The 27,290-nt window shown below is 33.3% G+C and overlaps 4 protein-coding genes across 4 annotated transcripts; 1 reads left to right on the forward strand and 3 right to left on the reverse strand.

The window, feature by feature from the left end:
• Positions 1-4,248: 4,248 nt before the first annotated feature.
• LOC106296256 (exocyst complex component EXO70A1) lies at positions 4,249-6,527 on the reverse strand. The gene has a single exon (XM_013732345.1). The coding sequence runs from the start codon at positions 6,410-6,412 to the stop codon at positions 4,535-4,537; it is 1,878 nt and encodes a 625-aa protein (XP_013587799.1). The 5' UTR covers positions 6,413-6,527; the 3' UTR covers positions 4,249-4,534.
• Positions 6,528-9,773: 3,246 nt separating this feature from the next.
• Positions 9,774-10,328, reverse strand: LOC106297923. The gene is made up of 2 exons (XM_013734059.1): positions 10,292-10,328; positions 9,774-10,171 (listed from the first exon to the last, which is right to left on the reverse strand). Exons 1-2 carry the CDS (start codon positions 10,326-10,328, stop codon positions 9,774-9,776), a joined length of 435 nt encoding a protein of 144 aa, XP_013589513.1.
• A 407-nt stretch (positions 10,329-10,735) lies between these two features.
• LOC106299372 (pollen receptor-like kinase 3) lies at positions 10,736-13,044 on the reverse strand. Its single transcript, XM_013735474.1, has 2 exons — positions 12,117-13,044; positions 10,736-11,859 (listed from the first exon to the last, which is right to left on the reverse strand). Exons 1-2 carry the CDS (start codon positions 13,014-13,016, stop codon positions 10,816-10,818), a joined length of 1,944 nt encoding a protein of 647 aa, XP_013590928.1. The 5' UTR covers positions 13,017-13,044; the 3' UTR covers positions 10,736-10,815.
• A 7,036-nt stretch (positions 13,045-20,080) lies between these two features.
• Positions 20,081-20,834, forward strand: LOC106298395. The gene has a single exon (XM_013734506.1). The coding sequence runs from the start codon at positions 20,249-20,251 to the stop codon at positions 20,603-20,605; it is 357 nt and encodes a 118-aa protein (XP_013589960.1). The 5' UTR covers positions 20,081-20,248; the 3' UTR covers positions 20,606-20,834.
• The last annotated feature ends 6,456 nt before the right edge of the window (positions 20,835-27,290 follow it).

The raw sequence follows: 27,290 nt of genomic DNA on the forward strand, positions 1-27,290 counted from the left end.
ACGCGATTTCACTCTTCATGATGGGTTTCTTTTTCGTGGCGACCGTCTCTGCGTTCCGGATTGTAGCCTCCGTCTTCAACTAATCGCTGAAACACATAATGAGGGTCATATAGGACGCGACAGAACATTGCATTTGATCTCTGTGTCATATTTCTGGCCGGCTCTAAGACGCGATGTTGAGCGTTTTGTGGAGAGATGCACGACCTGTCAAACGTCGAAAGGACATGCTACAAACGCTGGTCTCTACATGCCGTTACCTATACCAACGCAACCGTGGACTGACATCAGTATGGATTTCGTCATGGGTCTTCCTCGTACACAAAAAGGGTTTGATTCAATCTTTGTTTTCGTGGATCGATTCTCAAAAATGGTGCACTTTGTTCCCTGTAAAAAACGACGGATGCAGTTCAAGTTGCGACACTCTTCTTCCGTGAGGTTTATAGACTTCATGGGTTGCCTAATTCTATTGTCTCAGACCGTGATTCACGCTTCTTGGGTCACTTCTGGCGATCTCTTTGGAAGCTTCTCGGCACCAGTCTCGACATGAGTTCCGCTTATCATCCCCAAACGGACGGTCAAACAGAGGTGACCAATAGATCGTTGGGTAACTTGCTACGATGTCTTGTTGGTGATTCCATTAAATCATGGGATTCAAAACTTCCTCAAGCAGAGTTTGCTCATAATCATGCACTCAATCGAAGTTCAGGTTTCAGTCCATTTCAGGTCGTTTATGGTCTTCTTCCTCGTGGTCCTTTGGATTTAACTACTCTTCCAGACCATACCCGTCTTCATGGAGTCGCTGCTGATTTTGTCGACAATATTCATCAAGTTCATGCGCAGGTTATCACCAATCTTCAGTCCTCCTCGTCAAAGTACAAAGCAGCGTCTGATTCTCATCGTCGCCGTGTCCTATTTGAAGTTGGTGATCAAGTTTGGGCGTTTCTCACTAAGGATCGAATGCCAGCTCATGCTTATAACAAACTCAAGGCAAAGAAAATAGGTCCTCTCACAGTCCTGGAGCGTATTAATGATAATGTATATCGTCTGCAACTTCCAGCTCATATCACTACCTCGGATGTATTCAATGTTCGTTATCTCTCTCGCTATGCTCCACCGGTTTTGAGAAGCAACAATTTGGGTTTTATTAGATTCAGAAAATAATTAGGGATTTTAGGTTGGGAGAAGATGATTTGGAGGTTTAATAATAATAACTATTAGTATGTATACATTTCAACAGAATCGTAAGTGGTCTAGTGGTTTACCTTTGTAACAAATGAAGCTTGGGTCATGGATTCGATTCCCTTGAGGAATAATTTTTTTAAATTTCAAAACAACGTTGTATGAATTTAACAGAGACTAAATACGGAGATTAACCATGTTAACTCAATCTGTTAACCACTTTAACGGTGTCTTAAAATGGTTTAGTTAAAATTTGTTAGAGGTTAAATGGCTCGTCAAGTTAAGTTGAAGCTTTAAATGGTCCACGAGAAAGTTCATTCTTCTTTTCAACCAAATTTGAAAGTTGTGATTTAAATGACATTGTTCCCTTAGAAAAAACGATTTTAGTAGGTAAGATAGTTTTCGTAAAGGGAATAGTAATATTATATTATTATTTTTTAAGAGTATAAATATGGAGTTAAGGGTTGTAATTTATTTATGGAAAAATTATTGTTGACTACATGAAGTATTGACCATCACATGGATAACCATGCAAACTAAACTAATGTATACCTAGTTACACGAAGTATATGTTACATAGTTAACATCACAAGTTTAATTTTATTCATCCAAACAGTGATGTGGATGTCAGAGACAGTTTAAATCTCTCATTTTATCAATTAAGATATGATGTACCTGACAGTAATTTAACTAAAATTAGATTTTGATCCGCATTTTAAAAACTTAAGAATTTTTTTAACAAAATCTAGTTTACAAAATCAATATGTTTTATAGAACTTTGGTAAGTATTGTTTTAACATTTTTATTTTAGTGTATTTGAAAACTATATAATTATATTATTTTATGTACATTAAATATGAAAGTTATATAAGATATTATTAAATTTTGTCTTTTAATTATTTAATATGTTTTGTTATTAGCTTTTAATACAATTTATGTAATTCATTTAATTAATTGTATGATATATACTTATTTGATTATTATTTTTATTATAAAACTTATTTGATGTCAATTTACTGATTCTAACATTTTATTTGTTTAATATAAATTAATTAATTATATTATTTATATTTTTATAAACAAAAATTGCATTCATTAAACTTAGTAAAACTTTCATATTAGATTCTTATTCTTAGATTATCTTTATTCTTAAAAGTATATAATTAATAATTATATATGCGAGATTATGTTTGGTTTAAGTTGACATCAAATAAGTTTTAAACAAATAAAATGTGAAAGTTAATAAATTGACGTTAAATAAATTTTATATTTAAAAATTTATCAAATAAGTATATATCACACAATTAATCAAACGAATTACATACATTTTATTAAAAATTCATAAGAAAACATATTAAAATAATTAAAAAATAAAATTGCATAATATCTTATATAACTTTCATATTTAATATAAATAAAAATAATTTAATTATATGTTTTCAAATACACTAAAATATAAAACACTACTTATAAAAAAATGTTAAAAATATTGATTTTATAAATTAGATTATGTTAAAAATATTCTTACGCTTTTAAAACGTTGTTTAAAATCAAATTTTAATTAAATTACGGTCATGTTTTAATTGATGAAACAAGTAATTTAAACGGTCTCTGAGACAAACATCAGTTTTTGATGAATGAAATTAAACTTGTCGTGATGTTAACCACATAACATCATTAAATATGGATATTGTCATACATAACATATACTTCGTGTAACTAGGTATACATTAGTTTAGTTTGCATAGTTAACCATGTAATAGCATGTAGTCAGCTATCATTTTTCATTTATTTATTTTCACAATCAATATACAAACACTAAAACTAGTAATACTAATTTTTTAAGGAGTATAAATATGGAGCTAAGGGTTATAATTTATTTATTTTCACAATCAATATACAAACACTAAAACGGGGATCTGGCTCAATCGAATTTTACTGTAGTTTTCTTGCTTTATTTGAATTAAATTCACAAGGTATCCAACAGTTTGTTTCTGTAAACCTTGCATTAACAGTTTTGAGAAGATCACACTCCGGAGGCCTGAGGAAGTTTCCAACAGATCTTCACTAGCTATCCATGCTGTGGTTTTTGAGGTAGAAGACCGAAAATACATTGGAGGATCAGCTTATGGTGGGAAGAGAGCTGTGTGTTGCACCTCTGATTTGGCTAAACTCGGTGTTTGCTCACATGGAGAAGATCATTCACCATCCTTCTGCTAAAGATTCTGGTTGGCCACAAGTGTTTGGTGTTTCGTTGAGTGAGAATGAATTGTCTGGTATGCTGCCAACAAGATATATCCAGATCACTAGGACCGATGTTTACAACCTCTGCTTCATTCATTGTGATCTTGACCTCAAGGATATGGTTGTTGAAGGGAAGACCATCTGGGAAAACGCTTGGATCATCCCAGCCTTTTGGCAACTTCTCTCCTTCTAGCTCTTAGGTATTATAATGTTCTCTCTGGGCTCCATCCCAAAACTTAACTAGGTAACACCATATCCAAGAAGATTAAGCAAATAGCAAGGCGTCTATGAGTTTGTACCGTCATTATCATCTTGTAGGTACGCGTTCTCTGGATCTTCTGGTGATCCAAGTGGGGAGTTTGAGGAGGATGATTACACACTAACCCTCATTAAACCATCTCGGATTCCTTCTCAAGAAGTCTCAAGAAGTCAAGAACATCTCAAACAAGATCTTTACAAGCTGACGAAGAAGAATCAGACAAAGATTTGGAGGAAGAGAAAAGGGAGTAAAGTAGTGGGATAGTAGTCACATTCGATCTTCTTCTACAGTTCTACTTACACCTTTACTTTTAATGAACACCTAATATTTTACTATATGTATTCTAATAGGTCACGAGGGTTTAGTTTAGTTTGACCACAGCAGCCTGTATTGTAGTGTTAGTTAAACTAAGTTAGTTGTGTTGCCATGTTTTCGTCTTAATGTAATGTTGACCTAAATTGCATTTTACACCTGAGCTAGGTTTTGTCTTGTAACATAGGTTTTGGTCCATGAAAGACAAGAATGGATTATGGATAAAACCAAAACTAACAAACAACAATAGCAAATAAGCATACAAAGGGATATATGACATTGACACAACAAAGTTTCATCATATGAACAAATAAAGATGTGAGCTAAGAATTTGGCAAGTAACCAGACAGATGTATTATAAGTTCATACAACATTACAAACTCATGAATCTGAAAAATTAAAATCAAAGGTTGAATCAGTCCTTTCTTGGCTTTGAATTTTGGCTCTCACGCAAAGAACCCGAAATTGCGAAAAAAAATTCAAAGAATCTATTTTTTTGTAAAGCTCTATGAAGAGTAGAAAGAAAGAGCACTTATCTCTTCATTCTGATCGTCTTCTCTGATGCTGCTGAGTTGCAGTTAACCCCTCGAACAAGTCAAGAACCTCGGTCTCCAGCTCTTCAACTGTGATCTTGATGTAATTCTCCGGGTGCTTCCCGCTCTCTATATGGCTCCTGAACCGTCCAAGAAACGATCTGTAAGCCGGACTAAGCTTCTCCAATATCGATATCTTCAGCTCTTCCCTAAGCTGAGAATCCGGAACCAACCATTGTGACTGAACCCTATGAACTTCCTCAAACAGAGCATTGAAAGACTTAAACCTCTCTCTCAACGCGCTCCTGGATACACCTGATGCAAAGCTTCCCTTTGTCCTTAACCCTTCATCTCTCAAGCAATACAACACTTTGACCCAAGCGGCTCTTTGGTAATACGTAGCGGCTTGCCTGAACTTACCCGTTAGCTTCCTCAAGTAAAGATCTCCGATCATTTCCTTTAGCTCTGTCGACCCTTTGATCTTCTGGACAATGTAGTGCACATTGTTCATAACAAAGAGATGCGACAATGCCGCATCTCTGTAGTACTTAGACTTCCCTTCGAGATTGAACTGAAGGATCAGTATGATCCAGATCAGATGGAGAGCTAACGGACCTTTGTTCTCAACCTCGGAGAAGTCCATCTCCGGCGCGTTTGTATCCGTAGCGTTCCTCGACGGTTTAGACATGATGAGATCAACTAACGTTGGTCTGTACTCAGAGATCAAACTAATGTAGTTCATCACATACCTAGTCAACGGATGTATCGTCCCTCCAGGGACAGGAACCCTCGACGGCTCACGCAAGACAGCGTTTTCGAATTCCGACAGTATCCCTCTCGCAGCTTCCGCCAACCTCGAGAGTATCTCCGCCGCCTGAACCCTAATCGAGTCAGAAGACTTCAGATCGAACACCGACTCGATGTCCGGCAAAAGCTCGATCAACGCGTCGTGGAGATCAAGGATCTTGAAAAGCTTCTCCGGCGATCTCCGGCTTATACTAATCGCCTCGGCGAAGTTGAACAGCTGGATGGCCGGACCTTTGACCGTCTCCATGAAGCAAGCCTCGTGGATGTTAACAGCTCCGACGCTCTCGAACACGTGCTCGCAGAGAAGCTTCTCGCTAGCGAAGACAACTCTCACGCAGACCTTCGCCGCTCGGATCCAGCGGCGGATCTTCTGCTCGAGCGCCTCCCAGTTCAGCCTCTGCACGTCTCCGATGCTCAGCTTCTCGATCCCTAGCCTCCGGAAGGAGGAGTCCACGGCGGATTTGCGCACGCTGCCGTAGACTTGAATGCACTCCCGGAGGTACCCGGCGGAGACCATGCGCCGAGCGATCCAGCTCAGGTACACCACCGCGTCGATCGGGATCAGCTCGATCTCGCGTATGCTGCTCGTGGATCTACTGTAGCTTCCCCGCCCGGTCGGTAACCGGACCGTAGCTGAACCGGAGCTGGAGCTAGACCCGGTTCGTTTGAGAAGATCCGTTTCCTCTTCTTGATCATCTTCTTCGTTGTTGTTACTCGCGTCTTCGTCAACCTCAAGGTGAGAAGAAGAGGAGGAAGAGGACATTAGAGAGTCCGAGTTGATGGGAGAGCTGTGTGAGACGAGGATGTTGCGGAACTCGTCCTCGAGGCGAGCCATGGCGATCTGGATCGCTGAGCTGGCTCGAGACTCGAGCTCTCCGGGGGAGGAAACGTGCCGTTGGATTTCGTCGACGGCGTGGAGGTAAAGCTTAACTTCCTGCGGATCGGTGAAGATCATCTTCTCTCTGGCTTCTTCCGACGCCGTGGCGTCCCATTTCATGATGACTTTCTCGGCGGAGTCGAAGCCGGAGACGGAACAGTCGTCTCCGTCGCTGCCGTGAGCTTGCTCCTGGGGTTCCATGGTTTCATACGAGAATACAAACAAAAAGTGGAGAGAGAGAGAGAGAGAGCAAACAGTCGAACTTGAAAGATGCTTTTTGGTTATTAATTAATGCAGAACACATCCGGGTTTTAACTTGTATGCTTTTTAACAGCTCTTAACCGTCATGCGAGGCGCCTTTGTAAAGTTGATGGAAACACTTTGATCGATATACCCCCACATTTTTGTAAGTTAAAACTTTAAAATGTTAAACTTGACACTCACTATTAGGTCTCGACATTCGGGTTTGAGTTGGGTAGATTCTTACTAGATTTAGTTTTTTACGGAATTAAGTCTTAATAAAACGAAATTGAATTAATGAACTATAAAAAAGAGGATGTTAAAGACTCATATATAGCTTGGTATCAAATTTGATCTACTCTTTTCTTTCCTCCTCTTTCGTTTCCATCATATTTATTTTGATTTTTTAGAATTTCCATTTATTATTAGTATTCTTCCTAAAGGTATGAAACACTTTGATCGATATACCCCCACATTTTCGTAAGTTAAAACTTTAAAATGTTAAACTTGACACTCACTATTAGGTCTCGACATTCGGGTTTGAGTTGGGTAGATTCTTACTAGATTTAGTTTTTTTTTTATAGAATAGTTATTAAGACTTGCATATTGTAGATCGGTCCTCCTAATCAATTTTGTGTCAATTTGGTTCTAATATTTTATACATGTAAATTTCTAAATAATGGGCATTCTTCAATTCAATCTTTTTATTTTATTTTTAGCAACACTGAATTTACTCGAAAATATATAAAATATAAATAAATCAGAAATAACTAAAATGATATATTATATAAATTTAAAATTAGACATTAAAGTTTTATACTATCTAAAATATCACAAATTTTTAAATGAACTAATATTTTGATTATAAATACATAGAAATTTAAAGGTTTAAACATGCATGGACATTCAATTTTTCATTTGAGTTTGAATCGGTTTTTATACTTTTTGGACATAGAGATTTTAGATTCATATAGATAAGTTTTGGTCCGGTTTAAATTCAATGTTTAAGTTTTGGTTTGAGGTTTCGGATCAGAATAAAACTCCCAGGACGATTCACTATTTATCATATAAGTCCTTTTTCAAATTAAAATAATGCAAGTTCTACTATAGTTTTTTAATCTGGTTAAACAGAAAGAAATATGTTTTTTTAATAATCAGAATCATGTGAATTAAGTCAACTATTCGACTGCAACAATGGGCCGACATTCACGTGCTTGCACCCGATTTCCCACGCATTATGGCTTTTAAAAAGATTCACGATGATAAAACAAATTATAACTCAAGACAACAAAAGAAAAAGCCCAACTCTTCTTTTTCTTCTTATAGGTTGTAAACGTTAATCATTATATTAATTAGGTGGACTATCCACCGTGGATATAAAATTTATACATACAATTATCATTTCTAATTCTATGCTTTCTTTCTTTTAATGTTGATGAGTCATACAGTAACTGTAATTTCTGGTAAATACAACAAAGAGGACTGAATTATTTAGTTTCCTTAAATTACCGTGGGGAAACATTATCAATTATCATTAGTTATTGATATGGGACAGTCGAGAAACATGAAGTCAATAATACAAAGAAAATATAATAATGTTGCACGAGTGGTGCTGTGCTGGATTGAGCCAGTGAGAGAATTACTGGAGTCTTTTTTAATCTAGATTTTAGTTTTAAAAACAAATACGAGTACAAACCGATGACGATTTCAATAAAATGCAATTTTCCTTAATTTAAAAGCCTCTCGTATGTCATTAATATGAATGTGAACAGCTCACTTTATGCAAAACATTTATTGGGTAAGCAAATGTCATTAGATGTGTCGATTATATAACTCTAGACAATAGTGTACATTTTGATTTGATGTTTGGATATTCACTAAATCCAGAAGTATTTGTCCCGGTTCAATGTGCATAGATTTATAGTTAGTGCCACTTAACTTATTATATAGTATTGCATGATTTGATTTGCATCTAACCTATTAGAATTTAATAAAATAATTATAGTAACCCAATAGTATAATTTATTCGTGCTCATATTATTTTTTTGTTCGTAGCTTGAGTATGAGTGATTTTTATTTTTTAATCAACCCTATCGGCTGATCCGGTCGACCCCGGGAGAAATACACTTAGTGCTACAGAATGGACTAGTCCGAAAGCATACCACACTGTCTGATCCGAGTTTGGAATACCTTCCGACTAATGTTAGAGGTGGACCAATCATCTGTTATGGTCCACCATGTAAACCACTTGGACCGAAGCCCAAGCCTAGACTGGCCAAGTAGTGATAATTTAGTTCCCAGAGGAAATCAAACACATGACTGGTGTGGATACACACCAAACCCCAAGAGATTGCGACTAGGTTATTACCACTTGGTTGAGTATGAGTGATTAATAATCGGTCCCTTAATAATCAAATGCAGGGATGGGTATTTTGTTGTCTATAAATCCTGGCAATAATTAAATTATTCATAGGGGGAAGAAGAAGAAGAAGAAGAAAAACCGATAATAATTTCACGATCCGTTAATCTCCAGCTGTGCTTAGCTGTCATACAATTTCAATATTTGCTTCACGTACGTATGTATACACAAACACGTGATATAGGCATATTATTGGACGACAAAACATGGTATTGAACGTAAATTTGTGAATTTCTTTGATAGTAAATCGCTAATGACGGTTTTTGTGCGTGTGCTATATGGTGTGTGATGTGTCTCTAATACCAAAGTTTACAGTATGCACGTTTGTAACTTGAGACTAACCGTGGGCATTAGACCCCGAACCGAATAGAAATCAAGCTGATATTCGTAAATATTTGGACATTTCTTATATTTTTGGAACCGCACAATTAGTATTAGATTTATTACTGAATCGTTATTTGTGACTTTCTGTGAATATAATAAAATCGCAATTGTGATTAGTGTGTATGTGTGCGCTAATGTGAAGACGGCGAGTTTCCCTCAAGAGAAGAAACAATAACAAGAGATGATGAAGGTTTGACAAAACGGCTTACTCAAGAGTCAAGAACAGAGTAAAGAAGACTGAAAAATGGAAGCTTTGCAAGAAGATATGAGAAACAAGAAAAAGGAGCACAAAACTTATCCAGTTCACTCATATGTTAATAAGGAAGCTACATTTGATCGAGTCGGCAACCCGGAATCAACTAGATTCATAACAGAGTTTTCAAGAAGAAATTACATATATTCTACGCTAATGCCTTTCACTAGCATTCATTGTATACTTAACTTCTACCTTGTGAGTACTAGCTGTTTACAAAGCTTTTTTTTTTTGGTCAAAGAGTACTTCATTCATTATTAAAGGTTTTACGCTCCATTAGAGGAGACTGATACAACAGAGCTGGCAAGAGCCAACTTAGCAACTGAATCAGCTTCAGAGTTTTGCAAGCGAGGAATAAAATGAAAGGAGATTACATTAAAGTAGGTGCTAAAATGATAGATATCGAACAAAATCCTATACAGAGCCGGCCTTGATTCCTTCTGTTTCAGCATCTTGATGAGAGTAAGAGAATCAGACATGATCGCAAGGGTTTTAATGTTCGAGAAAGCCGCAGTCATAACTGCCAGACGAATTGCAAGGGCCTCAGCCATCAACGCAAATGATACAAGGCTCCGAGTGGCGGAGATCCAGGGGAGACGAGTCAGGGTGGGAGAGCCAGAGAAGAGACCTCCCAGCCCGCACATACCAGAGCGGGCATCCCATGCTGTTTACAAAGCTTATACTCTCAATACTATTATCTCTTTAGCTTTCTATCAATCATATAAAATATGATTCTTTAACTCGCTCTCTTACCTTATAAGCATCAATATGTAATAAACACAACTCTTAGGGCTTCTCTTGCGGGTTCCTTTCTTAGCCATTGACCTTACATATGCTCTTGCATCTTGCCAAAGCAGTATCACACCATTAGGACTAGCATACAAACCGTCTTTTTGACTGCTCCAAAGCAAAGGCAGCTTATTTGTGATTTCCTCAAATAATTTTTTTTTAGGGTAAACATTTCCTCAAATAGTTGTTGCTTTAGTGTGGTCTTTAAAGTAGGCTATGCCCAACCTTGATTCGATTTACATCAACATGGTTAACATGTTGACATCTTCCACATCTCTAAGACCAAAGTTTGCAAGTGGTAATAAAACTGCGAAAACAATAAATGCCCAAAACGTTAAAAGAAACCTTTGTATTCACCTCGACTAATTTTTGAATCATATACAAATTTAAAAAGGGAGTTGTCCCAAAAAAAAAAAAAAAAAAAAAAAAAAGGGGGGAAAATCATAATTAATACAAAAATGGTGAATCTGCACGAATCTAACGGTTGGAACTCATCGGATCTCAAAAGTAAAAGTGAAGCTAAGTTTCTATGGTGATGAAGTCGTCGCTAGAATCTTCCATCGTTAGTTCGTCAACAACTTCACCCATACTAGGCCGCCGATCTGGATCATCTCCAGTGCACCTCACACCAATCCGTAAAACATTCTCTATCTCCTCCGACGACGTTTCATCATCAGCAGCGGCGGCTACGACCGTATGATGAAGCAGATCCATCCACTCACCTTTTTCCACGGCTGAGCCAATCCACTCCACCACATTCGTCCCGCCAGCTCTATTCAATCCGGCGTATTGCGACGGAAACTTCCCCGTCAAGATCTCTAACACCACGACCCCGAAACTAAACACATCAGACTTCGAAGAGACGGTTTCATCGGGAGAGTTATACGCTACTAGAGATTGAACTTGATCGTCGAGGTTAATCAGTCTCTGTAGTCCGAACTCGGAGATGAGTGGCTCGCCGTCGTCGGCTAGGAATATATTACTCGACTTTAGGTTTCCGTGAGGTAAGCTTAGAAACCCTAACTCCTTGTGGAGGTAACACATCCCTCTCGCAATTCCAAGGATGATTTTAAACCGTGAAGGCCAATCTAACCGAGAAGCCTCCCCGGGATCGCCGTGTAACCGGTGAAGAAGACTCAAGTTGGGGACGTATTCAGACACAAGCAGTTTCTCGTCTTGTCGGAAATGGTAAGCAAGAGGTGTTAATGCATTCTTGTGTCGCAAGCTTCCTAAGTTTTTAATCTCCTTGTCGAACACGTCTAAACTCACTTGATTCATCACCGTCACACGCTTCACCACCACCGTGACACCGCTCTCGATCACTGCCTTGTACGCAGATCCCACGCTTCCGCTGCTGCTAGGCCGGCTGCCACCGCCACCAGAGTCTCCGAGAACGTGAGCCTCTGCTTTCATCAAGTCTGATAAACGGAAAACACCCTTTTCTTTGTTCACCATCACCAAATCCGCCGTCCCCGTCAAACCTGTTGATCTATCACTCAGCTCGCCGGAGCGACTGCTCTTACTCTGCCTCGAGCCACCAGTTCTTGATCCGTCAACTATTACCTGTCAAACAACATCAAGAAGTTTTTCTTTATAAGTTAAAAACTCTCTTTAACACCGGATCCGTTTTAGGCATAACCAGATGAAACATTCGTCTTAATCCCCAAAATTTAAATGGATAATATGTATAAATCATTTGATCCTAAAATTGATTAATAAAAATATGTATTGATCATTTACTGTACAGTTCGTATATGTTTTAAGCCCCGTAAATCTCAGAACCTACTATGGTGAAGTGAAGAAAGTGATAGTGGACTAACCTGGATTTGTTGGTCGTCGTTGCTTTCTTGTTCAGAGGCACGACGCGTCCTCTTCCTCCTCTTTCTCCTCTTTTTCTTCTTCTTGAAGAACAAGGAGATGATGGTAACCACTAAAAGGAACCCTAGTGTACCAAATGCTATATAGTATTTGGTCTTATAGGCATCTTTCATTGTCCCGTCTATTAAAATCGATGCAGTCGCATCTTTCGGCTGCGTGCATGTAGTTGCTAGCTGCTCACCGCAAAGGCCAGGATTCCCCGCGAAAATCCTCACGTCAAATTTCGACAAACCGGATGGTATTCCTCCGTTTAGTCTGTTGTTTGAGAGATCAACATCAACTAAACTCGGTTGGGTGAAGTTCGGTATATTCCCAATGAACTGATTGTTTTCGAGGTGTAACGTTATTAGATTAGGCAACTTAGTGGCCAACGAGAGAGGAATGAGACCAGAGAACTCGTTGTTTGAGAGCCAAACTTTCTTCAGAGAAACCATTGTTGAGAAATAGTTGGAAGGGATGTTACCAGAGAACCGGTTACCCGATAAATAAATAGATTTCAGACCGGTTAACCGGTTAAATTCGGGTATATCACCGGAGAAGGAGTTGTTCATTATGCTTAAGGTGCGTAACGCTGGTAAGTCCATTAAGGAGGCAACGTCGATGGTTCCTGAGAGACCCATCTGTTCGAGCCGTAAGCCAAAGACTGAGTTTTTGTTGCAGAGTATTCCGACCCATAGTTGCACTCCTCCACAAGGGTCTGAATCTGGTGTCCAAGAATCGAGAGGCGTGGCGTAGTTTAATGACTGCTTGAACTTCAACAATGATTCTGATTCAGTTATTGAATTTGCGGGAAGTGCTGTTAGGAATAGTAGGAACGGCCATATTAGCCAGGCCATGGCCATTTACTCTTGTTTTCAAGAACCTTGTGTTTTTTTTTTTTTGTTTCTAATTTTCTTTGTTCCTGTCTTGTTTCTCGCTCTGTCTCTGTTTTTCTTTGGCGTTTGTGATCCACTGGATGAGAGATAGTTAGGAGCTTATGGCGAGAATGTTCGTTGAAAGAGTCAAGGTTGAGAAAAGGTAAAGCTATTATTAAGTGTTGCTAATTTGAGTCGAAGCCCAAACTGGAGTAGAATTACTTTTTTTTTTTTTAATTGTGGGAAGGATGTGTTAATTAATGCAGTTTTACACAACGTAATTGATACATTTTTGGACAAATGTATATATGTATCATTTGTTATCCCCTATATATATTAATCACGGATCATTACAACATGTTTTTTAGCCACGTGTCATAACGAGGATGATTTTTAGAATTCTTAGAAAAATAAGTTGGTCCATATAAACATATAGTATGTTTTTTTATTAAACTAACTATCATACGGAATTACATAATATGATTAACATATATATGACAATTAATGGTTATGAATATTTGATAACAAATTTTGTATTCTCTCTCTTTTTTGTTTAATTTTATATTATTAAAATAAATTAAACATTTACATTAAACATATAATAAAAATAGTTTTTTCTTATATATTATATTTTGAATTTTTAAAAACGACTATATATATTACTAAAAATGGTAAAAATTCCACACTGAAAATTTTGTGATCAATAGTTTAACTTTTTTTTGTTCAAACAAGATACAAATGATCATATATATCGTAGGGGTGAGCGTTCAGGTATCCGTTCGAGTTCGTATTAGGTATTTAGGATTTTTGGGTATTTCAGTATAAATGTATAGAAACCGTTCGGATATTTCTACACTTCGGGTTCAGATATTTTATGTTTGGGTTCAAATATTTTGGACTTTTTGGTATTTAAATTTTGAAGAAAAAATAAATAAATTATTCATTGTTTAAGATTTTTGTATTTAAAATATACTTTTAATTTAAATGGTTTTCTAATTTTTAAAAGATTAAACTATTAATAGGTTTGGAGATAAAACTTTAAAAATAGAAAGACACTAATTTAGTTGTTGTTTTGAAATTTTAGATGCAACTTTTGTTAATGCAAGAAACAAGAGCTTGATATGTATTTTAAGTGAGTAGCAAATGATTTTGTCCATAGTTATATGTACATTATCTAATTTTGAACAATGTGCATCATTAATATAAACATTTTGAATAAAACGAGAGAAGTAAACTAGAAATATATGATTAATTATACTTATGTTTGGTTATCTTCGGATATCCATTCAGCCGTTCAGGTTTGAATATTACCCGTTTGAGCTCGGATATCCAATTTCTTCGAATTCAATAACCGTTCGGGTATTTTGCTACTTCGGTTTGGATTTTCGGATCGGATTCAGATACAGATTTGGGTATCAGATAAAATGTCTAGTCCTAATAAATCGTATGAATATGAAGTCTCATTAATAGATATTCATATTTAATATATATATATATATTAATATCATTTGAAATAAATTATATACTATATAAAAATATAAAAATATGTTAATTCAAAATTTGCAGTGAAAATTATTGAGATCTTAATATTTTAATTTTGAAATTTGTATTGAAAAATTTCACATCAAAAGTTTTGTGATTAATGATTTAAATTTTTGTTATAGCAAATATATAAATGTTAAAAAATTATATGAGTAGGAAGTGTCAATAATAAATATTTGTATTAGATTGGAACACTAACTTGTTAATAGAGTTTGCCGGTGATTTTTTTTCAAAATTTTGATTCTTAGATATGTATTTGGAGTGAAACTAATTTTTACAGATGTCCATCTTTTTATTTGACACTTATGTAATTTACGGAATTCACAGAAGAAGTTAAAAACAAACGAAATTCATTTCAATGAAACAGAGACGATAGCGAAAGCACAATTTTATACAATTTTATAGAGGTAGAAAATTAAATCACTTATGGAGAGTCAATAGTAAACAAACCGAGAGCAGAAACCCTAATCCCCTTTCGTTATTGCCTATTTGGTTTTGGTGTTTTGTGTCATCCGTAAAATTTAATTTTCTTTTGTGCATATGAAGTCTTAAAAATAATTAAAATGAGTTGTAATACATTAAGTCTTCAACAATGATGACACATTTAAGAGACCAACATTGTATTCGTCATTTTACAATCAATAAAAATTGTAGTGTTGCAAAATGTTAAAACTATTTAATGAAAAAACATTATTATAAAAATTCACCCAGCTTATGAGCACAGATTATCATCTAGTATAAATTAATGGCAAAACATTTACATCGAATTTTATAAGTAAAACTGTGAGACTGTCCTAAATAAATGATAACAAAAACATATATGTATGTAGAATTATTGGCTGAAGACACGAGTGCTATTTAAATTAGTAACTCCTAAAGATTCTAAAAGCATCAGCAATGGTAATAGGCATATCTTTTTGCCCTAGCATGAACCATATCTTTTTCTCCATAACCCTGTTCAATAGATGTAAAAAAAACGCTGTTCAATAATTTGCAATTCTTAACTTTCAAGCTGAAATGTTTATTGGGCTCTGAGAAAACGATATAAATGTAAGGCGCGCGGGTGGCTGCCTTCTCCAAAAGAGTCTTGCAGGTTGGTAACATGAATATATGACTCGTCAAGATCATCTTATAAGATGAACACATAAAGAGTGATGGCATTAGCACACTGGTATTGGAAATTTGTATGTTTTCTCTTAAATTTACTCTTATATTCTTGACTAGGTTGTGCTACAGCAGCCACCACATTACGCCTGTGGATGCCTTTTCCTTCTGTCTGAGGTGCTAAAAGCAAGGCCCCCTCTATGGTAAGCATTTTTGTTGTTTTCTTTCTTCAAAACAAAATATATATATTGTACATTCAATTTAATCACTTGAGACTCGAAATCATTGATCAAAATATCCTTCTACAGGTGTATATATATATATATATTCCCAAATGTTGTAAAAAAAATTATACCCGATAAGTATTTCATCAATTTTGAGTATATTTTACATACAAATATTGATATCGATACTTCCCCTTCTTATAGTGATGGCATCATGATAGGTGTGCGAGAACAAATTGGTATAGTGGGTTGTGGGTAGTTAGTTAAATCATCTTAGATCTTTACTTGAGTGATATGATTAAGACATGCTTAGAGCAGATGTAACCTTAAAATCCCACTTAATTGGGGGGCATAAGAGAATATATCTTATTAAAAGAGAAATACAAATATAAACTCACCGTTAAAACAACCAATTATTTACAAGTGAATGTCAAATAATAATAAACTTATTTTTAAGCATTTATGTCTTTCCTAATTTATATTTCACTGCAAAAGTTACTTAATCTTAACTTTCAGTATTTATTGTCTTTTCCTAATTTATATTTCACTACAAAAATTACCTAATCATAACTTTCAGTATTTATTTTCTTTTTATCAATTAAAACAACCATAAAACATTCATATCTCTCTATTATTTTATGGGTTTAGTACAAATCTTTATTCTATTACTTTAGTATAAATATCTCTATTATTTTATTTTTATTTAGTTATTTCTGTCATTGAATTTAGTCAAATAAACTTATATAAACTCGACATATATTTAAATATAATTGATTTAGAATGTGGATGGGTGTGTCATTATTTAATAAACATGAAAATATGGTATAATGTTAAAATTAAAATAACTAATTAACTTACATAACGTAAAAAAAAATTAAACCGATCTAGGTATCCATTTACTAAATTTTGAAAATTATATTTTAAAATTACGTAGTTTATATTTCTTATTATTTATTAGTAATAATTATAAAGTAAAAATTAAAATTTACATAAAATAATCATTTATATATAATATTATTATTTTTTGATAATTTTGGTGTGATCTCAAAGGCTTTTTAGGTCTGAGAACTAATCACCAGGAGACCCATATAAATCCGGGTTTTCTTGCCACTTAAGACGTCTATGGGTGGCCAAGGGGAATCAAACCCAATATAATAGATAAAATATAGTAGAAATTAGTCTTTTAATATATTATTGGCAGTATATTTTCATATATACAAGTTCATTGAAAATCAAATACGGTAAATTTATACGATGATAAATGATGATATGATTGACTATAAAAAAAGAATATAATTACTCAATATAATAGATAAAATTATAATGTTTAAAATGTCATATTAAATAATTATGTTGTATGCGTAGATTATAAAAATATATTAAACAATTTATACAAAACAAAAATTTATTTATTTAAAAATAAAAACAAATACCCGCACTTATTAAAGCTTAAGAACATTTCCAAATCCGTAAAATGTATTAGGTAAAATCAGTATAAAACGCTGTAGACTATCGCGATTTAAAACTGAATAGATACTCATATTCATACATCGTAAAAATATTAATCTACAATATATCAGTCAATAATTACAACTACTCATAAAGAAAAATAAACGAAATGCATATATATTTCAACAACTATGTACTACTCCGTTAAGCCCTTATATACAAATACTTTAAGAAAACGATAAGTTATATTAGTTGTAAAAAAGCTTATTATGCATTTCTTTTACAAGAAGAGAAAACAAAAGTAGATTAGTTGCACAATTGTCGTGCACTTAGATGAACAACACGTCAGCACCAGCCCAACTGGCATGTCTCTGCTTTAATTTTGGACTCTTTTAATATAATCTACAAATTTCTCTTAAATAACTTTGTAACCTTTTTAGTAATAATATATTTAAATCTCAAAACAACAAAATAATATTGCTAAAAGTAATATACTTTAGAATATTTACTAAAAGCATCATTAATGGGATATTTTAGGGTAGAGTTCTTACCATAATATAAAAAAACATTTTTTAAATTTTAATTAAGAAAAATTAAGAAACGTCTTTTATATTACGCTAAAAATCACATTTTAAGAGACCCGTATTAATCATGCTCTATATATATGGAGCTACTTCGAAAAAAAGATAGCAGAACTGGACTTAATCATATCCTCACAATAAAAAAATAATTACAATGATAAGGCTGCTTGTCTGTTTCATGTAATGCATGTATATATGCATAATCATATATGTGCGAGTGTCATTTTCCTTTCTTAAGATCTTCAATAAAAATCTTGAAACAGGAGATATATATTTTTTAAAAATTATTAGGCCTAAATGATGGCTACATAAGTATATAAGTAAGTACATGACATTGGACGGTTATCTAATGTCTGATCATTAGCAGTACTATCTTACTATTTGATTTATTTTGCCATAAATAAGTATTTACGACCAATTATAAGAAGAAGTGTTTGAATTCGTTAAATGATTAACTTACCGTCCACAACCTTTTTGTTCGACAAAGACAGACGGTAATTAAGTTACTAAGAGCATGCGCAACGGTGACACTCATTGGAATCTTTAGCGACAAGAACATTTCAGATTAATTCTGAATATTTTGAATTAAAAAAAAAAAAAAAATGATGACCATTCACGGACCGCCACGTAGTCGTGGGGATCCACAAATAGTACAAGGATTCACTAAGAAAGCGTCCTTACTTAGGAATTTTAAGGGTTGAATTCTTAGGTTTTGGTGGAATCCACTGATTATTTAATTATTTTTTTCTTAAAGACTTCCACTTAAAAATTCCCGTTGCGCATGCTCTAAGGTTCTCTCCACCCAATTTCTCAGAAATACCAAACTGACTAACTTTAATTTTTTTATATGCATTTTAACTGATTAAGAGGACTGTATTTTGTCAAAAGAAAAGAACATATTGCCTTGTGTGTGTGGTTGCATCCGTCCGAAAAATGTTATACTCCCTCTATTTTCGAAAGATATTTTTTTTTATTAACACATACATATTAGGAAAACTTCAAATTTTGATAATAAATACATTATTTTATTATTTTTTATTTTCCGTAATTTGAAACTTATAATATTTTAATAAGTACAATTATATTTTCTTAATTTATAATTTACTATAATTAAATAATAAAACTGCATATAAAATATAAAACATCTATCTCTTTTAAAAAACAAAATTTTATCTAATTTTTTAATCTTTTAGAAATAGAGGAAGTTTAATAATTTTATTTTGTTTTGATTCAGTACCGTCATCTCTTTGTTTATATGATTAGGATTCTTCATTTGTTTTATGGTTATGGTTTTGAAATATGCTACTCAAAATGAGTCAATAGTTCATTGGTATAGTATACATGAACGACAAAAAATTAGCATTATCGGGTAATATTCAACAAAACTGTGGACAAGCTGTAATCGTTATCTAAAACACATCAATCTTTGTCCGATCATAAGATCACAACACGCAATAAGATGATGTTGCCTACACATCTAAACATACACGTATACGTATATTATATGTATTATTTTTAACTTTATAGTACCCATAAAATAAATAATTTTTTTTTTAATAAACATCGATGTCTGTTATCAAGTATTTTCAAATTTTGATTTATGAAGAGTGGCATCAATGTAGACAAAATAAAATGTCATAAGTAAGAAAGCAATAGACATATATTGCAAAAGCTTTGTCATGTTAATGATCTATAGATTAATAAGTATGGTATCAAATATTTATTGTTAGTGATTTTCTTGTATTGTTGATCCAAAATTTATATGCTTTGTACATTTGGTTCATATATTAAGTTACCGAGTTATTAGAAATTTCAATTTACTAAAAAGAGCATGTTATATACAAGATTATATACATTCATGCCATCAATAGAACTTTTTTAATACATTAACTAATATATTATACGAAGATAATCAATTACTTTGTCCAAATTTATTTACAAATGGAATTATGTAGGAAATCTACTTAAATAAATATCAAAATCCGATTATAATTAAGAAAAAACAATGGGCAAAGGAGATGCTAGTTTTGCCATTTATGTCCTCATCTCTCTTAGCTGTTATACATCAATCGGTGGGTCATGCATCTATACGTTCTCTTTCTCTCCTTTCTCTACCTCACTCAATATATATATATACACGAACCTTCCTCGTTATTTCCTCCCAAGAACATCTCAAACATTTTTATTCTTCATTCAATATTTTGAGACCCCCCCCACACACACACTCATATAATCATTTATCCTCATAAACCCTAAACCCTACCTAGTTTCAGCAACTATATTGTTCCAAATCCAAGAGAAAGGGTTAGATTCTTTTTCAATGGCCAAAGTTGGGAAGCTGACAAAGCTCAAGTCGGCGATAAAGAAATGGCCTTCATTCGCCAAGAACCACCACCACTCATCCTCCTCAGCCGCCGTCTCCGACGAGCTCTCAGAGGACAACAATCTCCATGTTGTTTATGTTGGTCAGACTCGAAGACCTTACATGCTTAGACCGGACATCATCTCTCACCCACTCTTTCAAGAACTGGTGGATCGGTCTTCTAGATCTGCTGAACAAGAACGTGAGATTGTTGTAGCTTGTGAAGTTGTGTTGTTCGAGCACTTGTTGTGGATGCTTAACAGTGGTCAAGAAGGAGGATCCGTTGAAGAATTGGCAGAGTTCTATACTTGTTGACATCGATTTATCAAATTTTACGCATTTATTCCGTATAATACATATGTACTTTCTATGGTGTTATTGTTGCTGCTGCTGATTTGGATTTTTCACTCGATCCGGTGTGTGACCAAAACGTGATCTCGTAAACCATATCATTTGCTTCTGTTTTTTTTCCTCGAGCAATTTTATGATAATGATGAGCATGTGTAGCTTCTTACTTTGTTACCACCAACAAATAATTCTCTTCCTTTAACAATCATCTTTATATTTTCTTCTAAATGTAATAGACGAGCCTAGGTAGACAGCTAAATGAATATGATCATTTCATAGAATTTTATTTTATGGTTGGCTTTGTTTCTATATTTTATTGTGGCGGTTTTGTAACTTTTGCTTCAATTTGTTTTTGTAACGGAATCTTTCTCATGATGAGTCATGCATGAGTCTCATGACACAATAAAAAGGGACTTCAGTGATGCTCGAATTTGCTTGTAACTAATACATATTTTTTTGGAACAAATATTGATTGAATATGATGATGACAATACTAATTAATTAAATTATATATTCTTTATTTATCAAAAACAATTATTCGCAATGATTTATATCATTGATATTCATGGTGCTTTGTTTATAAATTATAATCAGGGACATTACCTAAAATTACAAAGTTAAAAACAATCTTACTGAACATTATTTTTTCACTATCTTATATATTAAAACAGAAGTCACAACCTTAATTCATGTGTGATTTTTAAAAAAATGGAACCTCACTAGAAATCATTTATCATTCATTTATTACTAATAATATGAATTAATAATATATCATTCCTAATATAACATCGACTCCTAAAAACCCGAATTTGTTAACAAACTCACCTTGATTCATGTGTGATATTTTTATTTGGATCATCATTTAAATTTTTTATTAAATGCATTTCCTTAATGCTAATATATAATCTTTGAACTACTTAAATCATAATATAATTTGATATCTTTTAATTTAAAATATAAATATATATATATATATATATTTAATTTTCTTAACAAATGTGTTGAAAAAATCATAACAATATCTTAATTATCAAAAATTGTATATACATATTTTCACTAATTTTGTAATTAGTAATGAAATTAATGTTATTATACATAAATATATATATATATATATATATATATATATATATATATATATATTTTATAGTTATATCTATCATTTTAAAATAAAACATTGTATTTAACTAAATATGATAAAATTATTTTAAACTGATAAATTAATATATTTTATTTTCACAAACATTAAAAATTTATGCTAGAAATATAATATGTTGGTAGAACGGGTTAACATTAGTAAATTAGATAATTCATGTATAAAATTAACTTATCTTAAACTTTTATATATATATATATATAGTTATTATCTTAAATGAATAAACATAAAAAAATATTGATAAAGGGAATCTAGCGCTTTGAATTACGGATCATGATTATAATAATTGAATAAAAGATAATTTTAAAATATATATAATAAAAAAATACCAATATATGTGATGATTTGAAATAATCAATTAACTTACAGCATGAAATCTATCAAATTGTTATATTTAAAATAATTAAATATAAACATTTAAATATATAAGTAACTTTAAAAATATATTCTAATTATGTAAAATATATATAAACATGAAAATTAATATCCGAATCTAGTGATTATTTAAAATACAATTTGTGTGCATTTAACGTTAGTTACTACAACTCCTTTATTTATAATCCGTCAAAATTCCACATATGATCAGAGACACGGTCCTGTGTATCATATGTATGGTGTTCATTTCAAATCATATTTTCGTATAAAACATAAACTAATTAATATGCAATCTAGTAGTGTTAATTGGAAATAATACTGGTCGCTCTCATGACGGGTGGTGACCTGGTCCCAAGTTCATAACCCTACTCTCCTTTCTAGTTGCAGATATTATACATTTGTCTTTAATGTTTCTGGACTTGATTTCAGCCATATAAGAGACAGTGGCGGAGGCAACTAGTTAGGAGTAGAGCTCGGCATGATTATTTGGTATTTGACTTGTACTCGTTAGTTCGTTAGTTGCCTCGTATTCATCTTGAATATTTAAATATTTGGTTTTGTCAAATCAAATAACAAGTCATCAAGTTTTATTACTTGGAAGTCTAAGTCAAGTATCAAATATCGTTTTTAACTTTTATACTTAATTTGCTATTTGTTGCATTTCTTGTTGCTCATCACTAAAAGTGATTTATTACCCTTTAGAAAACTGTTTATAACTCATTAAAATTACTCTCCTTAAAATACTTGTTTCATATACGTACTTTCAATTCAAGTATTTGCAAGTAATCAATTATTATAAACTAGGGTCGGCTTGGACTACGCCCGGAATTTTCTCTAATATTTATTTTTAATTCTATTTTGTATTTGTTTCAGTATTATATATATACATAATTATATTAATATTATTAAAACATAAATCATTAGACAAATTTCCAAAAATGTAGGTTTAAATTTTTTGTTTTTGTCCGACAGATTTGAACTTTTATCACTCAGAATTTGTAATTTTTAATTATTGAAAATTATGTACCACATGATGAAAATATATAAAATAATTAAGCGGAGTTTAATCTGAATATTTTTATCTTACTTATTTAAGTTTGTGTAAAATAAATTTGTATGTACTTTTGGAATTTTATTTTGGCTTTGGAACCATTAAACTTATAACTTTTAAAGGTATTAAAAATTTATCTTTCAATTTTTTTTGCTCCTCCTCATTCTACATCTATATATAATTAATTAATTTGAATAATGTTCATAATCGTATTTGCACAATACTGTTATTTTTCAGAATTGGTTGGTAGTAAAAATAATTATTAACAAAAAAATAACAAATTTGTATTGTGGTTAAAATTTTATATTATAGTTGTCTTTGGATGTCACATGCTGATACATGATATATAACTTAACTTTTTCTCAGGTAATCTACGAAATAGGCTTGCATGATCATTATCATCAATCTATTACAAATGCTTCTTGTTTTTATGTAAAACAATGCTTCTTGGTGAGACAATACCGAGCTGCTGAAAACAATATCTCTCGCCTGATGATGGAGCTGGCAAAAAGTTAAAGAGATCGAAAGTCTCAACGAAGTGTCACCCTTCTTCTTGAAATATATGATTAAATTTTCCTTTAATGCAATCAAATGTTGATTTCTTCCGTCTAATATATCAAAAAGTATCAACGAAGAGAATACCTAACAAATAAAAGGATACTGAATTGATAAGATAAATTTAAAACTCCTAGCTTAATTAGATCAATGATAAGACGTGGAATCATAACACAATATCTCTTAATGTCTTGCAAAAATGAATTCTTGCAAACACATACATTGTCATATACTAAAAAATTCTCTACTTATATCTAAATAAACTTCAGTTTAAGGTTAAATATGAGTGAAGAAAGTGAAGCAAAGTCATACCTTAGTGTTAGCATGAACAACCTTGATGTCTAGATGGAACCGTGATTTCTCGTCCTTAGGTTCTGAAGCTTATGATTCTTGACCCTCTGCGAGCTCGATGTTCCGTAGATGAAGGAATGCAGCCACTATACGGAAGAGTGCATCCGGGAAAATTAGAATGTAAGTAGAGTTGTTCTTATGTCTAAGCATGTAAATAAACAACTAAAAGGAAAGTACCTGATCTTCAGAATCAAATCCCAACATCGTCTATAGCTTTCCTAGCATATCCAACACATACACGATCTCTAAAAATTAAACCTATCATCACCATAGAAGAAATCAGGCTTAACTTTTCAAGTGCAACACAAATCATGCAAAAAACAATAGTTTCTTTCAGGGTACGAAACTTGACAAACCCACAACCTCTCCAATTATTTATACAAACCCCTAGACTTTTTCATAAATGAAGATCAACCTTATCTCTCTCAAGCAGTAACACTTTATGTAAAAGCAAAAGAGAAGAGACATGAACATACCTAAATCCAGCTCTGAAACCACTGATCCAATCATGCTTGTAGGATTTGAGTCTCCAAATGACATCATTCCTTATGCACTGAAAAGGGACAAAGCTCTCAGCCTCCGCCATTTAGATATAGTTTGTTCAAGTTGAAAACTTGATAGTTCTCCAACAGGTTAAAAAGGAAGATTAAGACAAAGCATTGTAAACCAAGATTAGAATTCAAAATCCAACTTATTCAGATTTAATACTTTTATTATTATCTGAATCTGATGGTTAGTCTGAAATTCAGTAGAACCAAACAAAACAAAGTATGAATTAACTTTTTTAATCACTTTTTATATTCAGTTTACTAAGAAACTCAGATCCAACTATGAATATATCTATACAAGTAACCTAAAACAGAATCCAAAGGAATGACCTCAAAGCGTTGATTGCGTTAGAGTCTTTAAAAGACGTACAATTGATTTAATTTGGCAAAAAGGAGAGAACTTTACAAAGGAAATCTCAAAAGAAAAAACAGAAGCTGGTGAGAAACAAAAAAAAAAGAAAGCTAAACAGAAAAGTAAAAACATGGATTCTAAGCTTGAATTCAAGAATGACTCAGAAAAAATACCAAATAAAAAAACAGGTCAAGATGCCCAAAAGAGACACCATTCTTGAGACTGAAAGAAAAAGAAGCTAGTGTGCAGTTTCTTCGCTCTTGGCCTCTTGAGGAGAGTTATGAGAGATTTCCTCGGAATTATTTTAGTGTTGAGGGGTAGCATATCGACATCCAAGCTCCCGCCTCGAGCCTTCCAAAACCTTAGGAGAGGCACTTCGACGGTGGAGTCGGTTTTCAAAACGGTGAGTAATTGAAAAGCTTTTGCCATTCCAATCTCTGATTTTTTTTTTGGAAAATAGTTTTGAATAATGAACTGATGAAATTCATGGAAGGGAACTCACATATTTATAGCTCACTGAATGGTGATGTTAATCAAATGAGAAATTGTGTGAGGAGAGGGAAATCAGTGTAAATGCGAGTGTTAACGAAGATGCATGAATCCAGTCAATTCTGTAACGGTGCCCGATTTTGATACAGATTAGAAGAAGTCAAATCGATTAGTCAAGATCGGAAGCTTCCACCTGTGTTTGATTTGACTTTATCCTTGCAGGTGATCGAAGATTCCGGCGTATCTGGTCATAGCCGTAGATTTTTGGGTTATTTTCTCCTGTAAATTTTGCTGAAGCGCTTAATTGAATGCCACGATTACTCACAGAAACATCATTTTTGTTGTCAGCAAATATAAAGATAATACTAAGCCCAATGAAAATCATAAAAGCCCAAATAATCCATACGAAAGAAACAATTTTTTTAAAAGAGACACGTGTCGCATCCACAAAAACCGACTTTCACTACAAGAAAACACGCCGATTGCAAGGGAAATTTGCGAGCAAAAATTTTCCTTGCAAATTTGCGACAGATTTGCAACGGAATTGCAAGAAAAATTATTATCCTCGCAAATCTCTCGCAAATTTGCTAGGAAAATTTTTCCTCGCAAATTTGCGAGAGATTTGCGATGGAAGTTACAGCGTCCTCGCAAATCCCTCGCAAATTTGCAATGAAACATTTCTCTCGCAAATTTGCAAGGGATTTGTAAGAATTTTGTATGTCTATCTTGTTTCCTCACAGCTCCCTTGCAAATTTGCAATAGATTTGCAAAGAAGTTGCATGGTATGTATAATTTAGTTCTGAAACCTAAATTTATACTTCACACACTATATTCCAAACCATACACTTATAACCCTAAACCTTATACTCCCAATCATAAAATCCAAAAACACCAAATTTAACATTTTCAAATTTAATCAACAAAACTTAAACATAAACTACTAATTTAAATTTAGAACTTTTCAAGTTTATATTTTCAAATTAGTTTAAAAAAAAATTAAACTCATACTTTAAATCTATACATCATTTCATATTTTCTTAACTCCAAACCTTTAATCATAAATATAATCTTTCAACTTTAAACTTTTAATTATCAAACCCAAATTCTAATATATTTAAGTTGCAATTATATTGAAAGCAAATCATAAACAACAAAACCATTTATATAATCCTAAACTATGAAAGGGACTTGACAACATTTTGTGACCTATCTATGCGCTCTCTTGTCATACGTTATGACAACAAAAAAATAAAAACAAATTTGTAAAAAATCTCATTGGCTACTACTTTCACACAAGGATTGACAAATATTCATTCCTGTCCATTGGATTACACTTTAATCGAATGGACCATATCTTCATTTTCATCTTTTTTTTCTCTCCTCTCGATCTCTCATCTTAATCTCTCAATCTCTCCATAGCTTCTCTCAATCTCTGGACGAAATTGGTAAAACCAAGCTCAATCTATCATCACTTGTGTCTTCTTCTTTATCTACATTGTTTATCTCTCAATCTCTCATCACTTGTCTCTTCTTCTTCTTTGTCCCTACATGAACATGAAGTTTGGGTGGAAGAAGACAAAACCAAAGTTCATGGCTTTGAGGAAAACGACGACAGTGAAGCGCAGGAGATGTGGCGAAGGAGGCGCTGAAGCGGAGGTGGAGGCGCGGCAGACTCGTCTCGGTCAAGCAGCAGTGGTGTGACAGAGAGTGTCTCCGGTTAAGGGTGGTGCGTTGGTGATGCAAAAGCCGTTGGTGGTGCAAAAGCAGTTGGTGGT

Source organism: Brassica oleracea, chromosome C6 (genome assembly GCF_000695525.1).
Source record: "Brassica oleracea var. oleracea cultivar TO1000 chromosome C6, BOL, whole genome shotgun sequence".
In the NCBI taxonomy this organism is placed as follows: domain Eukaryota; kingdom Viridiplantae; phylum Streptophyta; class Magnoliopsida; order Brassicales; family Brassicaceae; genus Brassica; species Brassica oleracea.

What these genes read in the sequence shown, in the direction of transcription:
- LOC106297923 (XM_013734059.1), bottom strand. Translation starts at nt 10,328, where the DNA reads ATGGCTAAGAAAGGAACCCGCAAGAGAAGCCCTAAGA. An exon ending in CCGCAAGAGAAGCCCTAAGA is followed by an intron (nt 10,172 to 10,291) that starts GTTGTGTTTATT and finishes CTTTGTAAACAG; the next exon opens with CATGGGATGCCCGCTCTGGT.
- LOC106296256 (XM_013732345.1), bottom strand. Translation starts at nt 6,412, where the DNA reads ATGGAACCCCAGGAGCAAGCTCACGGCAGCGACGGAGACGACTGTTCC.
- LOC106299372 (XM_013735474.1), bottom strand. Translation starts at nt 13,016, where the DNA reads ATGGCCATGGCCTGGCTAATATGGCCGTTCCTACTATTCCTAACAGCA. An exon ending in ACGACGACCAACAAATCCAG is followed by an intron (nt 11,860 to 12,116) that starts GTTAGTCCACTA and finishes GTTGTTTGACAG; the next exon opens with GTAATAGTTGACGGATCAAG.
- LOC106298395 (XM_013734506.1), top strand. Translation starts at nt 20,249, where the DNA reads ATGGCCAAAGTTGGGAAGCTGACAAAGCTCAAGTCGGCGATAAAGAAA.